General features: G+C 42.8%; 1 protein-coding gene across 2 annotated transcripts in view; it reads left to right on the top strand.

Annotated features, from left to right (window-relative positions):
• Nucleotides 1-20,228, top strand: part of ATXN7 (ataxin 7) — a 184,008-nt gene that overhangs the window by 34,845 nt on the left and 128,935 nt on the right. The window contains exons 2-4 of one of the 2 annotated variants that reach the window (XM_058288589.2): nt 538-635; nt 17,914-18,225; nt 18,447-18,512. In XM_058288589.2, coding sequence (XP_058144572.1) covers nt 17,925-18,225; nt 18,447-18,512 — 367 coding nt within the window. In that variant the 5' untranslated portion in view covers nt 538-635; nt 17,914-17,924. Of the gene's footprint in view, nt 1-537; nt 636-17,366; nt 17,485-17,913; nt 18,226-18,446; nt 18,513-20,228 lie in introns of those variants that run through there. The other variant, XM_058288588.1, reaches the window with a different exon arrangement.

Consider the following 20,228-nt stretch of genomic DNA (forward strand, 5'->3'; position numbering starts at 1 on the left):
TTTCCTTGTACTTTATAGGAAGATAGCTTAATTGAGTTTTTGTTTCCTGTTTAAAGTATTATGAATTGCTTTTATAAACTGAATGATAAAGGTCAGAGCAAGCTCTCCAAATAATGATCTAAATCAGTATGTGCATGGTGTTTTTTTTAAATTTTTGATTCTGATGGGTTTCATAGAAGCAGACTTTCTGAATAGCCATTTAAAAAATTAAGTGAAAACTCATTAGTGGCAAATTACGCACAATGATTTTAAGCCCCAGGAGGCTGACTCTTTATATTGAATAGTCATTTGTTTTTAGTTTACTGTAAATATAACTAATTAAGTTCATTGTAAAAAAAAGAAACACAACTTTTTTTTCATTTGCTGTAAAATTGGTCAAGTGCCTTGAATTTTTAACACTTTGACATTTCAAAGCAGATATAATAATTTTGGAATGTCTGGCAACTAATCAGTTTTTAGACTTTGGATTAGCTTTATTCACTCCTTCATCCACTTCCCCTTTTCTCTCTTTCTCTCTTTTTTTTTTTTTTTTGGTAGATCTGAACGGAATTAAGAAGAAAGAACTTCCACAATCACAACAGATGAAGATCCACTGATATATCGATCAGGATTTTTCCCTGTCCTCCAAAGAAAAGGTAACTAGTTGTTCCGACATAGTGCAGCTGAATAAATGCAATGCTTCCAGTTATAAGAGTTTGAGTTCTACCAAAGGATGGTGGTTTTTTGTTTGTTTGTTTTGTTTTAATTTAAGGTATTTGAGTTAAGATCTCAAGTTTTAAGCTTAAACTTGAATATTATCCTACTATTATCAAATGCCAGTGGATTTAGGAGTATGATATTATTAAGTATTCGGCTGGGTGCATTATTTATTTGTCAGCACAAAACTTGCTAAATGCCCCCAAAATGTATTAAAATTACAATAGGACTCTGGAGCTACTACCACCACCCTTCAACCCCCAATCCACATCCACCCTTTCCCTGGGAAATTGTCCAAAGGTGTGCTATTGTGTTTCTTGCCGGCTCCATTTTCCCCACCTCCTGTTTTCCTCTTGCTCCAAGTAATGTGGACCCAGCTGCTCAGGGCTAGAGAAGCATCTTAACAAGATTATAAAACAGGCAGGAGTCCTTTAAGCTTACTTTCTGGGCCCAGTGCTTTTGCCCAGTCCATGAGATGGTTCTGTGCACAAGAGCAGTTCCAGATCATTATAAATATAGCAGCCACCATTAATTGAGTTTCTCACTATATGCCCCCCATTGGGCGTTTACTATTTGGGGAGGAGGGTGATTAAGTTGCAGATTTCCTGGAGGTATTTTGATTAAAACAAAGTTCTATCCTGTTTATTGAAAGGAATGAGGTGGTTTGCAAGCTATGATACAGTTTAAGATGAGTCATTTAAAGATAAAACTGAACAAAACCCAGTCAGGGAAGACCACAGGAGTTTCAGCCTCTGGAATTGAATAACTTACATGCTTAGGCAACACATATGATGCCTCAGTCAGGTTTTAGGCAACTACAGTAAAAGTGGAAATATTTCAGACATGTACTTCATCTACAAAGATTATTTCAACCTCTACCAAACTGAAATAGGAGCCTCACAGAGGATGTGGCAGTTCTTTTTAGGTGGGATAAGAGTAGTGAGTAGTGAGAAGTCTCCACATGCATAATGGGCCCCTAAAATTTTCTGGCCTAAAACTGAAAAGCCAGCAATGCAGAGGTATCCCTTGGACATCATAATCATCATAATGGATAGTATTCATTGTGGAATGTCTGGAAGGTGCCAGAGGAGAGAGAATTAAGGGCTTTCCTAGATGGTGGTCAGCAGCTGGCAGTGGTAGGGTTTGTGGGGAGAATAGGGAAGAAACACATTTGATAGAAATGCCAGTGGAGCCTCTAACCTATTTAGTGAGCTTCTACTATATGTATATAGGGATTGTCCCAAGGGATGGGGAGTGGGGGAAGAGAAATATAGGAGGTGATTTCTGCTGATTATGATTATGGCTTACACTCTTTTGAATACTATCCTGATGAAAAGATTATAGGATACCAGAAGTAAATGACTGGGAAGTGGATGTGGCTCAATCAATTGGCCTGCTGTCTACCATATAGAAGGTCCAGGGTTCAATGCCCAGGGCCTCCTGGTGAAGGCAAGCTGGCCCATGTGATGAGCTGGCCCATGCAGAGTGCTGCCCCGCGGAGGAGTGCTGGCCCACTTGGAGAGCTGACTTAGCAAGATGCCACAACAAAAAGAGACACAGATGAGAGACAATAAGAGACACAGCAGATCAGGTTGCTGAGGTGGCACAAGAAAATGATTGTCTCTCTCCCACTCTGGGAAGTCCCAGGATCAATTCCTGGAAGCTTCTAATAAGAAGACAGGCAGACAGAGAAGAACACACAGCAAATGGACACAGAGCAGACAATGTTGGGAGGGGGAGGGGGAGAAATAAATAAAATCTTCAAAATAAAAAAAAAGTAAATGACAGGAGGCAGGTAAAGAAGAGGAGTCACAAACAGGGGCCAGTCAAGGAGGGGAATGAAGTAGGCCAGGTAGAATGGTGAGAAACTGTCAAATCCATGACCAATTTAAAGAGACAAACCCTTCCCAGTACCAACTGATTGTACGCCCAGTGTCATTCATTCAGCACATTTATTGAGTGCCCACCTATGTGCCTGTTCTCTTCCAGGTACTGGGCATAAATTAATAAATCAAAGGGACAAAAGTCCCTGCCATTGTGGCACTTATATTTTCTAACCATTTATCACCATCTAAATAAGATAAAATTGATTTTTCATCTTCCTCTTTAAAAATTTATCTCTTGGCTGTCTTTTACATTCTTTCTTTTGGCCTGCTACATTATTGCTTTCATTTCTAAAAGCAAAAAAGGTTACAAGAGGATGAGGTATATCATAAAATATAAAAGTAGCTAATGCTTATGGTATACTTAGTATATGCCAGGCCTTGTTCTAAGCATGTAAACTCATTAATTCCTCATAACTATCTGATGAGATAGGTACTGTTTTGATCCTTTTTTTTACAGAGGAGGTAACTGAGGTAGAGCCAAAAAGTATCCTGCCAAGGAAGAGGGAAAACATGTGTAATACAGGGACATTTTCAGGACTTGGGAATTGCCGTGAATGACATTGCAATGACAGATACAGGCCATTATGTGTCTTGCCATAACCTACAGGACTGTTTGGGAGAGAGTATAAACTACAATGTAAACTATAATCCATACTTAGTGGCAATGCTCCAAAATGATTTACAAGTATTTTGTTGAGAATTTTCTAAATAGAGGCTGACACATCTGTGTCAAGGGAGAGTCTGTTTGGATCTTTTATTTTTCTTGTCTAATTGCTCTAGCTAGAAATTCTAGTACATGTTGAATAACAGTGATGATAGTGACCATCCTTGTCTTTTTCCTGATCTTGGAGGGAAAGCTTTCAGCCCTTCCCTACTGAGTATGTTAGCGCTGGGTTTTTTCATATATGCCCTTTATCGTATTGAGGAACTTTCCTTCTATTCCTATCTTTTGAAGTGCTTTCATCAAGAAAGGATGCTTGATTTTGTTGAATGCCTTTTCTGTAACAATCAAGATGATTGTGTTTTTTTCCCTTCAATTTGTTAATGTTGTTTATTATGTTAATTGATTTTTTGTGTTGAAGTACCCTTGCATATCAGGAATAAATTTCACTTGGTCATAATGTCCATTTCTTTCAGCATGTTGTTGATTTGATTTGCAAGTATTTTGTTGAGAATTTTTGCATATGTGTTCATTAGAGATATTGGTCTATAATTCTCTTTTATTTTCTTTTTTATGTTTATTATTATCATTATTATTTTTAATACTTTATCTTCCCCTCGTTGTTGTTTGTGCTCACTGTCTGCTCTCTGTGTCCATTCACTGTGTATTCTTTTTCTTTAGTAGACTCTGGGAACCGATACTGGGACCTCTGGTGTGGGAGAGAGGCAATCAATTGCTTGGGCCACTTCAGCATTCTGGTCTGCTGCGTCTCTCACTGTCTTTCCTCTGTGTCTCCCTTTGTTGCATCATCTTGCTGCGTCAGTTCTCCATGGCCTGGACTGTCAGCTCTCCACGGGCACAGGTCATCGGCTCTCTGCAGGTATGGGCCAGCTTGCCTTTACCAGGAGATTCTAGGAATCAAACCTGGGACCTCCCATATGGTAGATGGGAGCCCAATCACTTGAGCCACATCTGCTTCCCTCTCTTTTCTTATAGTATCTTTATCTGGTTTTGGTATTAGGGTGATATTGACTTCATAAAATGTGTTGAGTAATTTTTCCTCCTTTTTGATTTTTTTGGAAGAGTTTAAATAGGATTGGTATTAATTCTTCTCAAAATGTTTGGTAGAGGGAAGAGAATGTGGCTCAAGTGATTGGGCTTCCATCTAGCATATGGGAGGACCTGGGTTCAATCCCCGTGCCTGTGTGGTGAGCCAGGCCCACACAGCAAGCCAAGCAAGTCTTGCGGCAAGATGATGATGCAAGAAAAAGAGATGAAGGGGAGGGTCAAGGCAAGATACAACAGAAACCAGGAACTGAGGTGGCACAAGTGACAGGAAACTCTCCACATCGGAGGTCCCTAGGATTGATTCCTGGTGAATCCTAGAGGAGAAAACAAGAAGAGAAGACAAAAAAGGAACAGAGACAGAAGATCATACAGTGAATGGACACAGACAGTGAAACAGCAGGGGCGGGGAGGGGAGAATAAATAAATAAATATGGTACTAAAAAAAAATGTTTGGTAAAATTCACCTGAAAAGCCATCTGGTCCTGGACTTTTTTTTCTTGAGAGATTTTTGATGACTGATTCAATGTCTTTAAAGGTGATTGGTTTGTTGAGTTCTTCTGTTTCTTGTAGAGTCAATGTAGGTTGTTTGTGTGTTTCTAAGAACTTGTTCATTTCATCTAGGTTGTCTAATTTATTGGCATACACTTTCTCATAATATCCTCTTAGATCTTTTTTATTTCTGTAGAGTCAGTTGTAACATCCCCCATTTCATTTCTGATTTTATTTCTTTGCAGTTTTTTTTCTTTGATTGTCTAGCTTAAGGGTTTGTCGATTTTATTGATCTTCTCAAAGAACCAACTTTTGGTTTATTGATTTGTTCAAGTTCTCTGTTTCCTTGTTTTGATCTTCTAATTGTCCTATCTAATGATGAGAGTGGTGTGTTGAAGTCTCCTACTATTTAAAGAGGTCACAAGTTATCCCTTCAGTTTTGCCAGAGTTTGCCTCATGTGTTTTGGGGAACCTTTATTAGATGCTTAGATCTTTATGGCTGTTTTTTCTTCCTGGTGGATTGTCCCTTTTATTAATATGTAGTGGCCTTCATCTCTTGTAACTCTGTTGAATTTAAAGTCTGTTTTGTCAGGTATTAGTATGGCTCAGACTGCTTTTTTTTTTTAAGATTTATTTATTTATTTATTTCTCTCCCTTTCCCCCTCTCCCCCCGCCAGTCATCTGCTGTCTCTGTCCATTCGCTGTGTTCTTCTGTGACCGCTTTTATCCTTATCAGCGGTACCGGGAATCTGTGTTTCTTTTTGTTGCATTATCTTATTGTGTCAGCTCTCCGTGTGTATGGCGCCATTCTTGGGCAGACTGCACTTTCTTTCGCACTGGGCAGCTCCTTACGGGGCACACTCCTTGCGCGTGGGGCTTCCCTATGCGGGGGGACACCCCTGCATGGCACAGCACTTCTTGCGCACATAAGCACCGCGCATGGGCCAGCTCCACACAGGTCAAGGAGGCCCGGGGGACCTCCCATGTGGTAGGCGGACATCCTATCCATTGGGCCAAGTCCACTCAGGAGTATCTTTTTCCAACCTTTGAGTTTAAGCTGATTTTTATCCCTGGATCTAAGGTGAGTCTCCTCTAGACAGCATGTGAATGGCTCATGTTTTTTATCTCTTCTGTCAGTCTATATCTTTTTTTTTTTTCCCTCTCCCTCAGGTGTCTGCTCTCTGTGTGTATTCGCTGTGTGTTCTTCTGCATTCCCTGGTATTCTTGTCAGCAGCACTGGGAAACTGTGTCTCTTTTTTGTTGCATCATCTTGCTGCGTCAGCTCTCAGTGCATGAAGTGCCACTCCTGGGCAGGCTGCACTTTTATCATGAGGGGCGCCTCTCCTTATGGGGTCCATTCCTTGCACGTGGGGCTCCTTATGTGGGGGACACCCCTGTGTGGCACAGCACTACTTACATGCATCAGCACTACTTACATGCATCAGCACTACTTGGGCCAACTTCACCACACGGGTCAGGAGGCCCTGGGTTTGAACCCTGGACCTCTCATGTGGTAGACAGATGCTCTATCAATTGAGCTAAATCTGCTTCCCTCTGTATCTTTTGATTGGGGAGTTTACCATTCACATTCAATGATATTACTGTAAATGCATTATTTACTTCCACCATTTTATTCTTTGGTTTTCATATGTCATATCTTATTTTTGTCTGTCTTTTTACTATTTTGGTTATCATTTCTGGTAGTCTTCCGCATGCTTCTCCAGGCAGCTCTGTCTTACCTTTTTCTTTCAGGCTATAAGACTCCCTTTAAAGCTTCCTGCAAAGGCAGAATCTTTTTTATGAATTCTCTTAGTTTCTGTTTATTCGTGGGGGTTTTCAATTCACCTCCATATCTGAAAGACAGTTTTGCTGGATAGTGATTTCTCAGCCAGCAATTTTTCTTTTTCAGTATCCCTAATTATATCATACCACTGTTTTCTCATCTTCAGGATTTCTGATGAACAATTCTCACTGAGTCTTACTTGTATATGATGGTTTGCTTCTCCCTTGCTTCTCTGAGTTTTCTTTTTATTTTTGGTGCTTGACATTCTGAGTAGTATGTATCTTGGATAGGGGAGTAGGTCTATTAGAATTTATTTTGATTGGGGTATACTATTCTTCTTGGACATGTAAATTCATTTCTTTCAATGAGAGTTGAAAAATTCAGCCATTTTATCCCCAAATACTCTTTCTGTCCCTATTCTCTTCTCTTCTCTTCTCTTCTCTTCTCTTCTCTTCTCTTCTCTTCTGGAACTCCCACAATATATATGTTGTTGCGCTTCATGTGATCAGTCAAATCCCTGAGCCCCTGCTCAATTTTTTCCATTCTTTAGTGTCTGTGTTCTTCTCTGTTTTCAATTTCAATTGTTCTGTCTTCTGGATCACATATTTTCTTCTATCATTGCGAATCTCTTGTATGACTCTAATATGTTCTTTATCATCTATTATGTCTTTCATTACCATAAGCTTGTTATTTTTCTACTTAGGTTTTCAGATTCTTCTTTTTGCTTACCCAGTGTCCTCTTGATGTCCCTTTTCTCTCTAGCCACATGTAGCAGTTTGATATAGTTATGAATTCCAAAAATAGATGTTGGGTTATATTTGTAAACTGGTCTGTACCTAGGCATGATTAAATTATGATTAGGCCACATCAGTAGGGTGGCCTCACCTACCACCCCTTGGTAGGTGAGGACTCACAGATAAAAGACCTGGCAAAGGACAGAGTTGGAGATTTTGATGTTGGAGTTTTGATTTAGAGTTTGATGCTGGAGTCTTGAGCTGGAGCCCTGGGAAGTAAGCACAGAGAGGAAAGAGAGGCAAGCCCTGGGAAGAGAGGACCTGAGCCAGGAGGAGAACACAGAGGAATAGAGACGGCTCCTTAGACAAAGTAGAAACCCTGGGGAGAGAGACAGAGCTGTTCACCTGATAGTGTACAGCTGGCCTTGTGGAACAAGGCAATGCCTAGAGAGCCTCATAGTCTATAGCTGATCTTATGGAGGAAACAGAGGCCCTGAGCCCAGAAAGGAGGAGGACCTGGGAAGAGAGGAACCCTGGAAGTATGAACCCTGGCAGGTGTCAGCAGCAATCTTGCTCCAACACATGGAAATAGATTTTGGTGAGGGAAGTAACTTATGCATTATGGCCTGGTATCTGTAAGCTCCTACCCCACCTAAATACCCTTTATAATGGGAAGTGAATGTGGCTCAACTGATAGAGCTTCCGCCTACCATGTAAGAGGTCCAGGGTTCAATACCCAGGGACTCCTGGCCCGTGTGGTAAGCTGGCCCATGTGCAGTGCTGCCACACGCAAGGAGTGCCATCCCACACAGGGGTGCCCCCTGCATAGGGGTGCCCTCCACACAAGGAGTACCCCACATAGGGAGAGGCGCCCCGTGCGAAAGCGCAACCCAGCCCACCTAGAAGTGGTGCCACATAGAGAGAGCTGATGCAGCAGGATGACTAACAAAAGAGACAGATTCCCAGTGCCGCCTGATGAGAATACAAGGGGACATAGAAGAACACACAGCAAATCGACATAGAAAGCTGACAACGGGGGGGGGGGGGGGAGGCGGGGCGGGGATAAATAAATAAAAGCCAACAGGCTTCTGGTATTTTGCATCAGCACACCTTTGGCTGACTAATACATCATATTATCTTTCAACTCATTGGTTCTATTTAGGAGGTTTGTGTGAACCTCATTGTTGTCTCAAATCCAATGTCTAATTTGGAGCTTTGATATTTTCCTTTGCTTGGGCCACATCTCCATTTTCTTAGTATGGCTTATAATTTTTGCCAGTGTCTAGGCATCTGATTTTGTTGGTGAGTTTACTCTGATGATCAGTTTTTCTCTTGTATAGGGATTTAGTGAAGGGAAGCTGTGTGTTACTTCCATTCTTTGATTCTTGGTTCGGTTTGTTCTAGCTCTTTAGTATTAACCCTGTTTAGTTGCTCAAATCTGGACCATGGACCCAGTAATGGTTGCAGACCTGCTTTCAAGGACCTTGGGGAGGCAGGCTGTAAAAGCTGAAAAACTCTTAATGCCCTCACATGCACTTCCTTTGGCAGACCGCTCAGTTCAAACCCTGGCCAGAGTGTGTTTGCTACAACACCAACCATATTTATGCAACAGAGGATCCTGCCTTAAGGCTCTTACAGCTTTGCAAAACAAATTTTCTCAGAGGCTATTCTCCAACCTTTACTGGCAGCACTCTCCCTTTTCCCAAGTAGGAAATAATTCCATTCCCCTCTGCATCCTCAACAACCAGTCCTGGTCAGTAGGGAGAGTGTCTGTGAGAGGTAGATCTCTTTCGTCCTGTGCCAGCTCCCAGGTCAAAGAATGGCGCAGCTCTACCCAGTCTGGAAGGTCTTGTGGGAAACAGCAAACCATATTTGTTGGCCAAAAGCTCAGTCAGCCTTAGGTTGCATTTCTCTTTGTCCCATTTCCTGGTGAGATGGACCCCTGTGGCCTACTCCATGTGTATCCACTGGCCAGAGGCCAGAGAATTCAAAGTTGTCTGCTTTGAGGGTAGGCGGATGCGTGCCAGCAGCTGCAGCTACAGCTTTTACTCTCAGAGTTTTCCAATTGAGATTCATTTCCTTTGCCCCTCTATCTTTTAGGAGGTGTCCAGCCTTCCTTTGGTATCCTAAACCCTAAAACATTTTTTCCATGCCATTTCTGCCTGTATTCTAGCTATTTTTCTGAGAGAGAAGTGAGTCCTGTGTCTTACTAATCCCCCATCTTCTCAGAAGTCCTGTCACTATGGTTTTGATTTGTATTTCCTTAATAGCTAATGATGTTGAGCATCTTTTCATGTGGTTATTAGCCATTTTTCTTTGGAGAAATGTCATTTCAAGTCCTTTGTCCATTGTTTAATTGGGTGTTTTGTGTTGTTGAGTTGTATCAGTTCTTTATATATTTTGAATATTACATTCTTAATGGATACATGATTTACAACTGTTTGCTTCCATTTTCGAAGGTGTCTTTTCATGTTCTTGATATTGTCTTCTGATGCTTTAAATTTTGATGAAGTCCATTTTATCTATTTTTTCTTTTGTTGCTCAGGCTTTAAAAATATATATATTTATTCTTAATTTCTTATCTCCCCTTGTTTGTGTTTGCTGTCAGCTCTCTGTGTTCATTTGTTGTGTGCTCGTCTTCTTTTTAGGAGTCACCATGAACCGAACCCAGGACTTCCCATGTGGTAGGTGCTCACCCAGTTGTTTGAGCCACCTCTGCTCCTGGCTTATTGTGTCTCTTGGTTGCGTCATCTTGTTGCGTTATCTTGTTGCGTCAGCTCACTGTGCCAGCTCGCTGTCTTGTTTGTCATCTTTAGGAAGCACTGGGAACTGAACCCGGCACTTCCCATGTGGCAGGCCCTACTGCTTGAGCCATATCTGCTTCTCTGTTGCTCAGGTTTTGATGTCATATTTAGAAATCCATTATCAAATATAAGATCATGAAAATTTTCTTCTGTGTTTTCTTATAAGAATTTTAGTAACTCTTGTATTTTATAGCTCTTATATTTAGATTGTTGATCTATTTTGAGTTAATTTTTGTATATGGTGTGAGGAGGGAATTCAGCTTCATTCTTTTGCATGTGGATATCCAGTTTTCCTAGCACCATATTTTGAAATGACTGTTCTTTTCTAATTGAGCAAACTTGACACCCTTGTCAAAAATCAGCTGGCCGTAACAAAACAAAAACATCAATTGTTCATAGATGTGTAGGTTTATTTCTGGACTCTAAATTATATTCCATTGATATATATCCTTATCTCTCTCTCTCTCTCTCTATGCCAGTATCACACTGTTTTGATTACTATAGCAAAGAGTATATTTGTAATCCCCAGTCCATGAAGTCCTATGATTTGGAGGTGGTGATAAGTTCCTGTGTGCTTAATGTGAGGGGCCAGGAAGATTTTGTTCAAAAGAAATGAAGTTTGAGGAGGGCCTTAATTGGAGGGTAGGGTTTCAGCCAAGGCAGGAAAGGCAGTATATGATGGAGTGACCTATATGAGCAAAGCCTTGGAATAGGGATCTTGAGAGTATAAATTAGTCCTTTTGGCTGGATTGTAGAGTATCTGTAGGAAAGAGTTAAATATCATAGGAATGTTATCACTGAGGCTGGAGCAGACTGTAGAGGGTCTTGAATACTATAATGGAAATTTTTAATTTAGTTTGGTCGGGAACCCCTAGAAGTGTTAGGGCAAGGATTGACATAACTAAAACCATGCTTCAGCAAGACTGACCTAATGGTATGGTGTGACATGGATGGATTAGAATGGTGCTTACTATGTGACCAGCATGGTGCTAAGACTTACAGAGCATTTTTGCATGATTAACTTTTTAATCCTTGAGAAGTAGATGTTCTTATTTTATTCATTTTTTAGATAAGAAAACAGGAACAGAGAGGTGAAGTAATTTCCCCAGATTTATATAGCTAGTAGAACTGGGATTTAGCCTATGCAGATAGGCTGTAGAACCCATGCTCTTTAACTGCTGGTCCCATAGGATGGTGATATTTACAGTCACTTCCGTGAAAGCTTTATTGGTACAAAGGTGACATAGGAAATTATTTTTAAGTGTGTTTACTCTTTGCATTTTATTGCATCTGAGGCAGTGCACTAGAACGCTAACTGAACGTCAGCCTCCTTTTTATAGCTAGATGTTGGTCTAATATTTCCATTTCTTTTCTATAATTTAAACCCTTTCCCCCCCTTTTTAAAAAACTTTTTTTCTCCCCCCCACCCCCGGCCCTGCTGTTTTTGCTGTCTGTGTCCATTTGCTATGTGATCTTTCTGTATCTATTTCTCTTTTTGTCTTCTCTTTTCATCTTTCTCCTCTAGGATTCACCGGGATTCTATCCTGGGGACCTCTTATGTGGAGAGAGGTTCCCTGTCAGTCAGTTTTGCCCCCTCAGTTCCTGGTCTCTACTGTGCTTCACCTTGACTCTCCCCTTCATCTCTCTTTTGTTGCATCATCATCTTGCTGCATGACCCGCTTGCATGGGCACTTGCTCACCACGTGGGCACTCGGCTTGCTGTGTGAGCACTCAGCTCACCATGTGGGTACTCGTGCAGGCACTCAGCTCATTGCGCAGGCACTTGGCTCGCCATGTAGGCACTCAGCTCACCATGTGGGCACATGGTTTGCTGCATAGGCACCCCACATCGGCACTCGGCTCACCAAGTGGACACTTGGCTTACCATGTGGGCTCTCAGCTCACCACACGGGCACTTGACTCACCACGTGGGCACTGCCTCACTGTGCAGGCACGCTTTCTCTTCTTCTTTTTCACCAGGAGTCCTGAGGCATCGAACCCAGGTCCTCCAATATGGTAGGCAGAGGCCTTATCACTTGAGCCACATCGGCTTCCCACCCCCTTTAACAACTATTTAACATAAAAGCTTTAAATCAAGTGAGAGAGGTTTTAAATAAAGCTTGTCATAAAAGTATAGGTCAATATTAAATCCCTAGATATATCTGTGCATAACTCAGTTAAAAGTTACAATTTAGGGGAGCTGGTGTGGCTCAGTGGTTGAGTGCCAGCTTTCCACATACAAGGTCCCAGGTAATCCCTGGCCCCTGTACCTAATATATATATATATATTATTTTTCATACATATATTAAAAAATTTTTTCTCTTTCCAAACAATTTTCTATTGCTGAATGTTCCCTTGGGAGAATTTGTATAGAGCTACATGCATACGATTAAGAAAACAAACCAAAAATTCAAGACTTTGAACTGCTTGGCAAATAAATACATTTGTAGAATGACTATATACATACAAATTAAGTCTTTAAAAAGATAATTATCCTCATCTTTAATTCCCCACTTTTGCAACTATCTTTATTATTCCTAATTTTGCACAACTATCAGCAATTCCAGGCCCTGAGCTGATGAATTATATTTATTCCTTTCACTGCTCTCCTTGTACTGAAATACCAGTGCATTATAACAGACCATAAGATATTTCACTAGAGGCAGCACAGTTCAGGAAGAGCCTGTCTGTGATACTCCATATGCAGAAGAGAGCCCTGGCTCTGTCTAGAGAAGAAAGAAGGAAGTGGTAGAAAGGTGTATTCAGAAGAGTCAGAAAGGCTATGAACAAAGGCCTACCCAACTTTAGGAGGAAATAAACGAAAGGAGACACATTCCTAATTCTATGGATCTAAATTTGTTACTCAAATGCCTTTAATCCTTTGGGGTTGATAATGGAGAGTCTCTATTAGTAACCTGTGAATTTACACAGATAGATATACTACAATTGCTGATTTTTAGTTTTATGACCATATTTTATTGGGACTCGTGTTTTTTTTTTTTTTTCTGAATGAAAAGGCCGGCAGTATGGTGTCTTGCATCATAGATATGTTTGGGACACTTTCAGCCATTTTACATGAAGCTGAGTTTAAAGACTGGAAAGATTAACTTTTTTGTGTGCTTAGCAATGCCTTTGACCTTTGAACAAAGACATTTTACAAGTCAATCTGCTGTGCAAAGAATCCTTTTTGTAAAGAGAGACCTTGTCACCCTTGGCACCTACTTGGAACATCCCTAAATTTGGATGGTGAAGTAAGACCATATTTTAAATACAACCTTGAAAGGACTGAAATGCTCAGAATTTGACAGCATTGCACTTCTCACTGTCCAGTTTTTGTTTTTGTTTTTTTAAGATTTATTTATTCCCTCCCCCCCCCCCCCCATTGTCTGTTCTCTGTGTCTATTTGCTGCATCTTCTTTGTCCGCTTCTGTTGTCAGCGGCATGGGAATCTGTATTTCTTTTTGTTGAGTCATCTTGCTGTGTCAGCTCTCTGTGTGGGCAGCACCATTCCTGGGCAGGCTGCACTTTCTTTCACGCTGGGCGGCTCTCCTTACGGGGCGCACTCCTTGCGCATGGAGCTCCCTTACGCCCGGGGGTGGGGGGGGGGACGACGACACACCCCTGCGTGGCACAGCACTCCTTGTGCACATCAGCACTGTGCGTGGGCCAGCTCCACACAGGTCAAGGAGGCCCAGGGTTTGAACTGCGAACCTCCATGTGGTAGATGGATGCCCTAACCACTGGGCCAAGTCTGCTTCCTGTCCAGTTCTTAAGTCACATACAATCTAATTGGTGGTAACAGCCTTTTCCATAAGAGCATTTTGATGAATTAAAAATTTCCCTTACTTCTTATTTGGCCTATATTTTCAGGGAAATTACTATATTTTGTTTACTCTGGTGCCTAGCAGAATGCCTGGTGGGCAATCAAGAAATGCTTGATAAATGGAATTGCCATTATTCAAACCTTTAAAACATCATTTAAATGTACATACAGATTTTGAAGATCCTCAGAGCTATAAAACATCATTATTAATACACTGGCAGAAGAGTTGATTGTTGTACCAGGCACACAACTATTTTTAAATAAGTTATGCTATAGGCCATTTTCTTTTATAGTTATTGATTATGGAGAGGGTATATTTAGGTAAGAGGTTACCAGGTTTTTTATTATAGCCTAGTAGGTAAATATAAGTTTTTTAGTCTTGTACTCTTGTTTACGTATAAGGAGTCCTTTACAAATGCCCAAATTTGAGTATCAGAACCATGCACTTTCTCAGCTTTCTAGTTTTGACATTTGTTGGTGAGTCATTCAAACTATTGGGAATTCCAAACCAACTTTGGATATCAGAAAGTGTCTGTTCTAGGGGAGCAGACGTGGCTCAAGCAGTTGAGTGCCTGCCTCCCAGAAGGGCAGTCCCGGATTCAGTTCTCAGTGCCTCCTAAAGACGACAAACAAACAATGAGCAGACATTGAAGAAAAAAAAAAGACAACGAGCAAAAACAATGAGCAAGACAACAAGCAAAAAGAAACGAGCAAGGAGCAGATGTGGCTTAAGCATCTCACATGGGAGTCCTGGGTTCCAGTGCCTTCTAAAGAAAAAACAGACAACAAGCCAAAAAAATACAAACAAACAACAAAAAACAAGTACAAAAAACAAGCAAACAGCAGATGAAGGAGCCATCTGGGGTGGGGAAGTGCCTATTCTAGCATGGATTAGGACTTTGTTATAAGTGAAGAAAGTATGTGGTAAAATGCACTGGCTATGGCAAAAAAGAATCGGTGGGTTTTGCCAGGAATTGCCTATTATTCCCTTGGCCTCCACATCCTCTTCAATTTGGTAGTAAATTTCCCAGACAAGGATTGAACTGAATTGCTTAATTCAATATTAAGACATTTACTTATAATGTTTATTTTGTATCAAGCTTTATACCAAATGCTTTTCCCATGGTAGTTTATGTAATCCTTAGAAGAAGCCTGGCCTTCTTCATTTCACAGATCAGGATGCCAAGGTGCAAATAAATTAGGTAAATTGCCCAAGGTTATTCAGCTTGTAAATGGATGAGCCACTACCTAACCCCAGGAAGACCGGGTCCAGAATACACTCTTCTTTTCCTTATCTGTAAATTTTAAATAAAATAACTTCTTCCTTACACAATTGTGAATGGCAGTTGAGATAGAGAGAAGTTACCTCTCTCTAGCCTAGCACTCAATAGGTGATGAATAATTGATAGCTGCTATTAGTAATAATTTTCCTTAATAACTATCATAAGATACTTGATATTTTTCATTTTAAGTCCTGTTGTAACTTCTTTATTAAACTAATAAACATTTTTGAAGGAAAAAATAGGTATTAAGCAGGAATTGGGCAGAAGTTGTATTATTAAATAAATGGCTATATTGACCCCCTGTGGCTAATAGTCAGATTAGTGAATCTTGAACTATTTTCACATGTGGAAAGGGGGAAATCAAGCAGTGTCTTGAGGAAGTGGGACAGAACTTCACATTTGCTATTCTTCCTTATTTTGGTTCTCATCCTGTACTCTGAGAGATCAGAGGAGCTCTACTTAACAAGCAAATTCCCTTTAGTATCCATATTTGTGATGGTACTAAGTTTTTCTTTCTAACGCTAGATCCAAATATTTTACTGTAGAATTACAAAATTCGAAGTAACTTGTAATATAAATTGTGTATTTTAATCTAGGAACCAGACAAATGTTTTTATATAATTATGCAGATTTTTCAGTGATTCAGAGTAAGTGAAAAATCAAGTCTGTATTGGGACATCCCATATTGGGAACCTTTATTAAGTTAGGAATCCTCTTGTTGTCAAGGAAATTACACAGTTTACCCTTGCACTTTTCTCATTTAATTATGAAGGAAATTAAAGCTTTAAAAATAATGTTTAAATATTTTTTCTCACTCATTTCTACCATTTTGGGTTATTTTGCTTTTACCACTTCTCAGATAAGGACAGGTAGCATTTGTATTTTCACGTTTTGGACTTGTGTTTGCATGCAATCCAGGAAAAGTTTTACAATCTTATATCTAAAATTAAAAAAAAAAAATTTATATCTATATAACATATTTTAAAGAGTTTAAAATTTGAGCCTAAAACAGATTTTCTCCACTGAAGTCCAGGATTGTTTGGGTTGTGGTAGCATTTCCTTATTAATTTTAACTCTTATTTAAACATTTTTATGTCTGCAAATTGGACTTTGTTTCCTCAGCAGACATTGGCCACCCCCTTCAGACCAGATGTTGGTATCCTCCCCACCAAGTCGATGCAGGAAAGCAGTATGACACACATATTACAGGAGTGCTGTTAGACTGCCATGTGAAACATGTTAATCAGAATCACTGTTTTTGTCTCAGGTATCAAATTTTCACATTGCTTTGAAATAACAACACCTAAGCAAAAGCTTTGCAAATGTGCGTATGTGTTGGAGAGGGGTGCTAAATTTTGTGGGTCAGTGTTCAATGTAGTAAACTAAATCAGACAGGAAACAGTGCCTTCTAAACATGTTTGCTAGAGGAATTCTGTAGATTGCCCTAATCCCTGAGTTCTCAACCTGCCCTATAAAAGACAACCATAACGAGAGTGAGACTAACGACAAATTAAAAGTGAATCAGAGCTAAAATGCCAAGGCTTTTCTTTTTCTTTTCGGGGTAAATGGATCACTTCCAGGAGCAATGGAAGGGGAGATAGAGAAATTTTGCGTAGTGTCTCCAAAACACGGCAACGAATTAAAGATTTCCTCGTTCTGTCTCTTCTTCCAACTCCCGCCTACACTGTTACCACTTTCCTGTGCTGGACAAAAAATTCAAGTTCCCCGGGCGTGCACCGTGATGCCCGTGGTTGGCGCCAGGGCACACACGTGGGGGTCCATTGCGCGCGCTAGGGGCACCCGGCTGACACCTGGGCCTCATTTCTACGCCTGCCGGTGGTTTGCAAAGCGCCAGGCGTCTGCTCGGCGGTGGCTCCCCATTCATGCTTTTGACAGCTGTACGGCTGCCCTCCAGCAGCAAACCAGTGCCCCAGCGCGGGTCCCTCTGACCCCTGCCAGGGATCGGGGCGAATGGACCCCATGCTAACGATGCTTGATGGTGTCCCGGGGCTGGCCAGACGGCCGGCTCCTCCATAGGTGGCAGCGTTTCCGACTTCGCCCTGGCTCCACTCCGGGGGCTTGACGTGCAAACTTCGCCGGAGCTAGCGGAGAGGGAGGGACCGGCGAGGGGGAGGAGGCGGCAGGAGGCGCCTCCGCTTAAGGGAGCCGGCCGGGCGCCGCCGCTCGGACGGACGCACGGACGGAAGGAAGGAGCGAGGCCGCCGGGCCTGGCCCGGGGATGCGAGCGGCCGCAGGGTGGGCAGCTTGGGGGCCCGGGGCGTGGCTCGGGCCTCCTCACCTCTGGCTGCCGTGGTGGGACGTGGTGTTGAGGCATGGGCAGCTGCAGGGGTCGGCCTCCGCGCCCCGGGCCGGGTCCCCCGGGCAGGCGCAGGCAGGGGACCCGGAGCCGTGGTGGCGGGCCAGGAGGCGTCCAGTTCCCTACCCCGAAGGGGCCTTCGGAGTCGAAACCGAAAGCGAGCCGGCGCCGCGGACTTTGCGCCCCTGGAGGGGGGTGGCCCTGGAGGAGGCGGGCTGCGGGGGAGGGAGGGTTACTGGGTGCCCGGGGGTCGCTGTCAGCGCGCCCCACCCGGCCCGCGGGCTAGGCATGCTGCCGGAACTCCTCGGCGCCTCCTTAAAAGCGGCCTCCGCGCGACTCCTTTTTCCCCCTTTTTTGTTACATTGTAGGAGCGGAAAGAATGTCGGAGCGGGCCGCAGATGACGTCAGGGGGGAGCCGCGCCGAGCGGCAGCGGGCGGAGCAGCGGCCGTGGCCGCCCGGCAGCAGCAGCAGCTTCCGCAGCTCCAGCGGCAGCAACAGCAGCCGCCGCCGCCGCCGCGGCGCCTCCGGCCCGAAGACGGCGGCCCCGGCACCGCCTCCACCTCGGCCGCCGCGGCAATGGCGACCGTCGGGGAGCGTAGGCCCCTGCCCAGTCCCGAAGCGATGCTCGGACAGCCGTGGAATCTGTGGGTCGAGACTTCCAAACTTCCTGGGAAGGACGGTGAGTCCACACGCCCTCCTCTTTCCCACGCCCCCCTTTCTCCCTTCCTTTTCTCCTCCAACCCCCTGGCCCTGACGCCCGCCCCCACGGGGGTCAGCGATGCTATCGCCGGGTTGCGGAACGCGGAGGTGCCCACACCTACCCGAGCGTGCGTGAGCGTGCGTCACACTCCCGGCCACTGACTTGCCTCTTCCCTCCTCCTGTGTGTGTGTATCTCCTAGGGACGGAATTGGATGAAAGTTTGAAGTTTGGGAAAAACCGTGAAGTCATGGGTCTCTGTCGGGAAGGTGAGTTCAGCTCCCCTGATGGAGTTTCTGCGAGCCCGGGGGAAGTTTCCTTGCTTGCTTCACCTTCTGCCCACCTTACCCTCTCCACTCTACCCCCACTCCCACTCCCACCCCCACCCCTACCCCCAACCCTACCCCCAAGGCGAGGATGCTGCCTGAGGAGGAATGAGGGGAAGGGCAGAGCATTTGGAAAATCTGGTTCCTGGGGAGACTGCCTATATAATGGGGCGCGCGCTAGAACCGGTCGTGGAGGCCTGAGAAGATGCAGCGTGATCGTTAGTGGCTTTTAGGATTTCAGAAGTCCTTCCATTGCTTTGGTGATAAACACCAGGACCCGGCATGAGGTCTGACCCTGTTACAGAGAAACACAAGTGAAAAGAAAGACTCCTCAGCTTTAGAAAGTATTTACATGAATACTTAGGGGACTCTGGAAAGGAAATGTTGCCGCCTGAAATTTCTGCTGACAATCAAAATGAATTTTGAACTTTAAAAAGATGACTATTTATCTGTGAAGTTTTATCTTATATAAGTTACAGAGTTAACTTAAATTCTACAAAAGGATCTCGGCACAACAGAGGAACAATTGGTTAGGTGTTTTTTTTTGGGGGGGGGAGGGGGAGAGGGACACCGCTAATTTCAGAAAGAAAAGGCCAGAATTTTCTGTGGTGATACATACCTTCAGTGCCTATAGCTAGGAAAATCAGAACTAATTATTAAAAGGATACTATAGGGAAATAGCAGTTGCTAAAGGTGTGACTAAAACAAGAGCCTAGAAACTGTCAGACTTTTCCTTGGTATTTTTTTTTTTCTTTGAATATCAGCCTTTGCTGTCTAATGCCATCTCCAGGCCTGGACACATTGTGATCAAAAAGGACTTCTTGAGTCCAGTCACTTGTTCAACTTCATGATCAGTTTGAAGTTCATCTTTCAGTGATAGAACAAAGCAAAAATATATATATTGCAAGCAATTTTATTTCTCATGCATAGCCATTTGTTTTGACAGAGTTATCCGGCCGAAGAATAAGAGATACTTTGGTGCTTGGAACATTTTGAAGCCCAGAGTTAGCCCACCTTGTTACTCTGTCTCCTCATTTACTTCTTGTTCTTAGCAGCCTTTTCTTCATGTATCCTGTTTTGTTTCTTTCAATTGGCCACTTGTTGGCCTCTTGGCACCATGAGGAAGAGTAATTCCAGCAGCCGCTCTGAGAGTTTCCAGTTGGAACCGATAACAGAGCAAATTAGTTGATTTTGAAAATGAGGATTGCTTGTTGAGAGCAAAGGAAAGAGAGGAGGCACAAGACTTGGTGATGTTTCAATAGGAAAAGCCAGTTGTTAGTCCGGTTTTAGTGTTGAATTGGCAGTGTGCCTGCGCTTTAAAAAATTAAATCGCTAGGTGGCAACTCTCGGAAAGCATTTGGAATAGACCTTTAGAGGACCTGACCTTCTCTTGTTCTTAAGTTATCGTTCTCTTGAGTGTGGATACATTTTCCATAAAGGGTTTCTAAATCTGTACTAATTATTGGTAATCCCCTATAGAGGATAAGTTGATATAATAGCGTTTCACTGGGCTACTTGGTTTGGACTGAGACCCAACCAGTTTTAGTGGCCAGAGCCCAGTTTTTGCTTTATTATTTTCTGCTCAGAAATATTCATCAGCAGATTTTCTGTGAATATCACAGACTTCTTAGCCACATAGTTGAGATGCAAAGGGTTCGG

Source organism: Dasypus novemcinctus, chromosome 26 (assembly GCF_030445035.2).
Source record: "Dasypus novemcinctus isolate mDasNov1 chromosome 26, mDasNov1.1.hap2, whole genome shotgun sequence".
In the NCBI taxonomy this organism is placed as follows: Eukaryota; Metazoa; Chordata; class Mammalia; order Cingulata; family Dasypodidae; genus Dasypus; species Dasypus novemcinctus.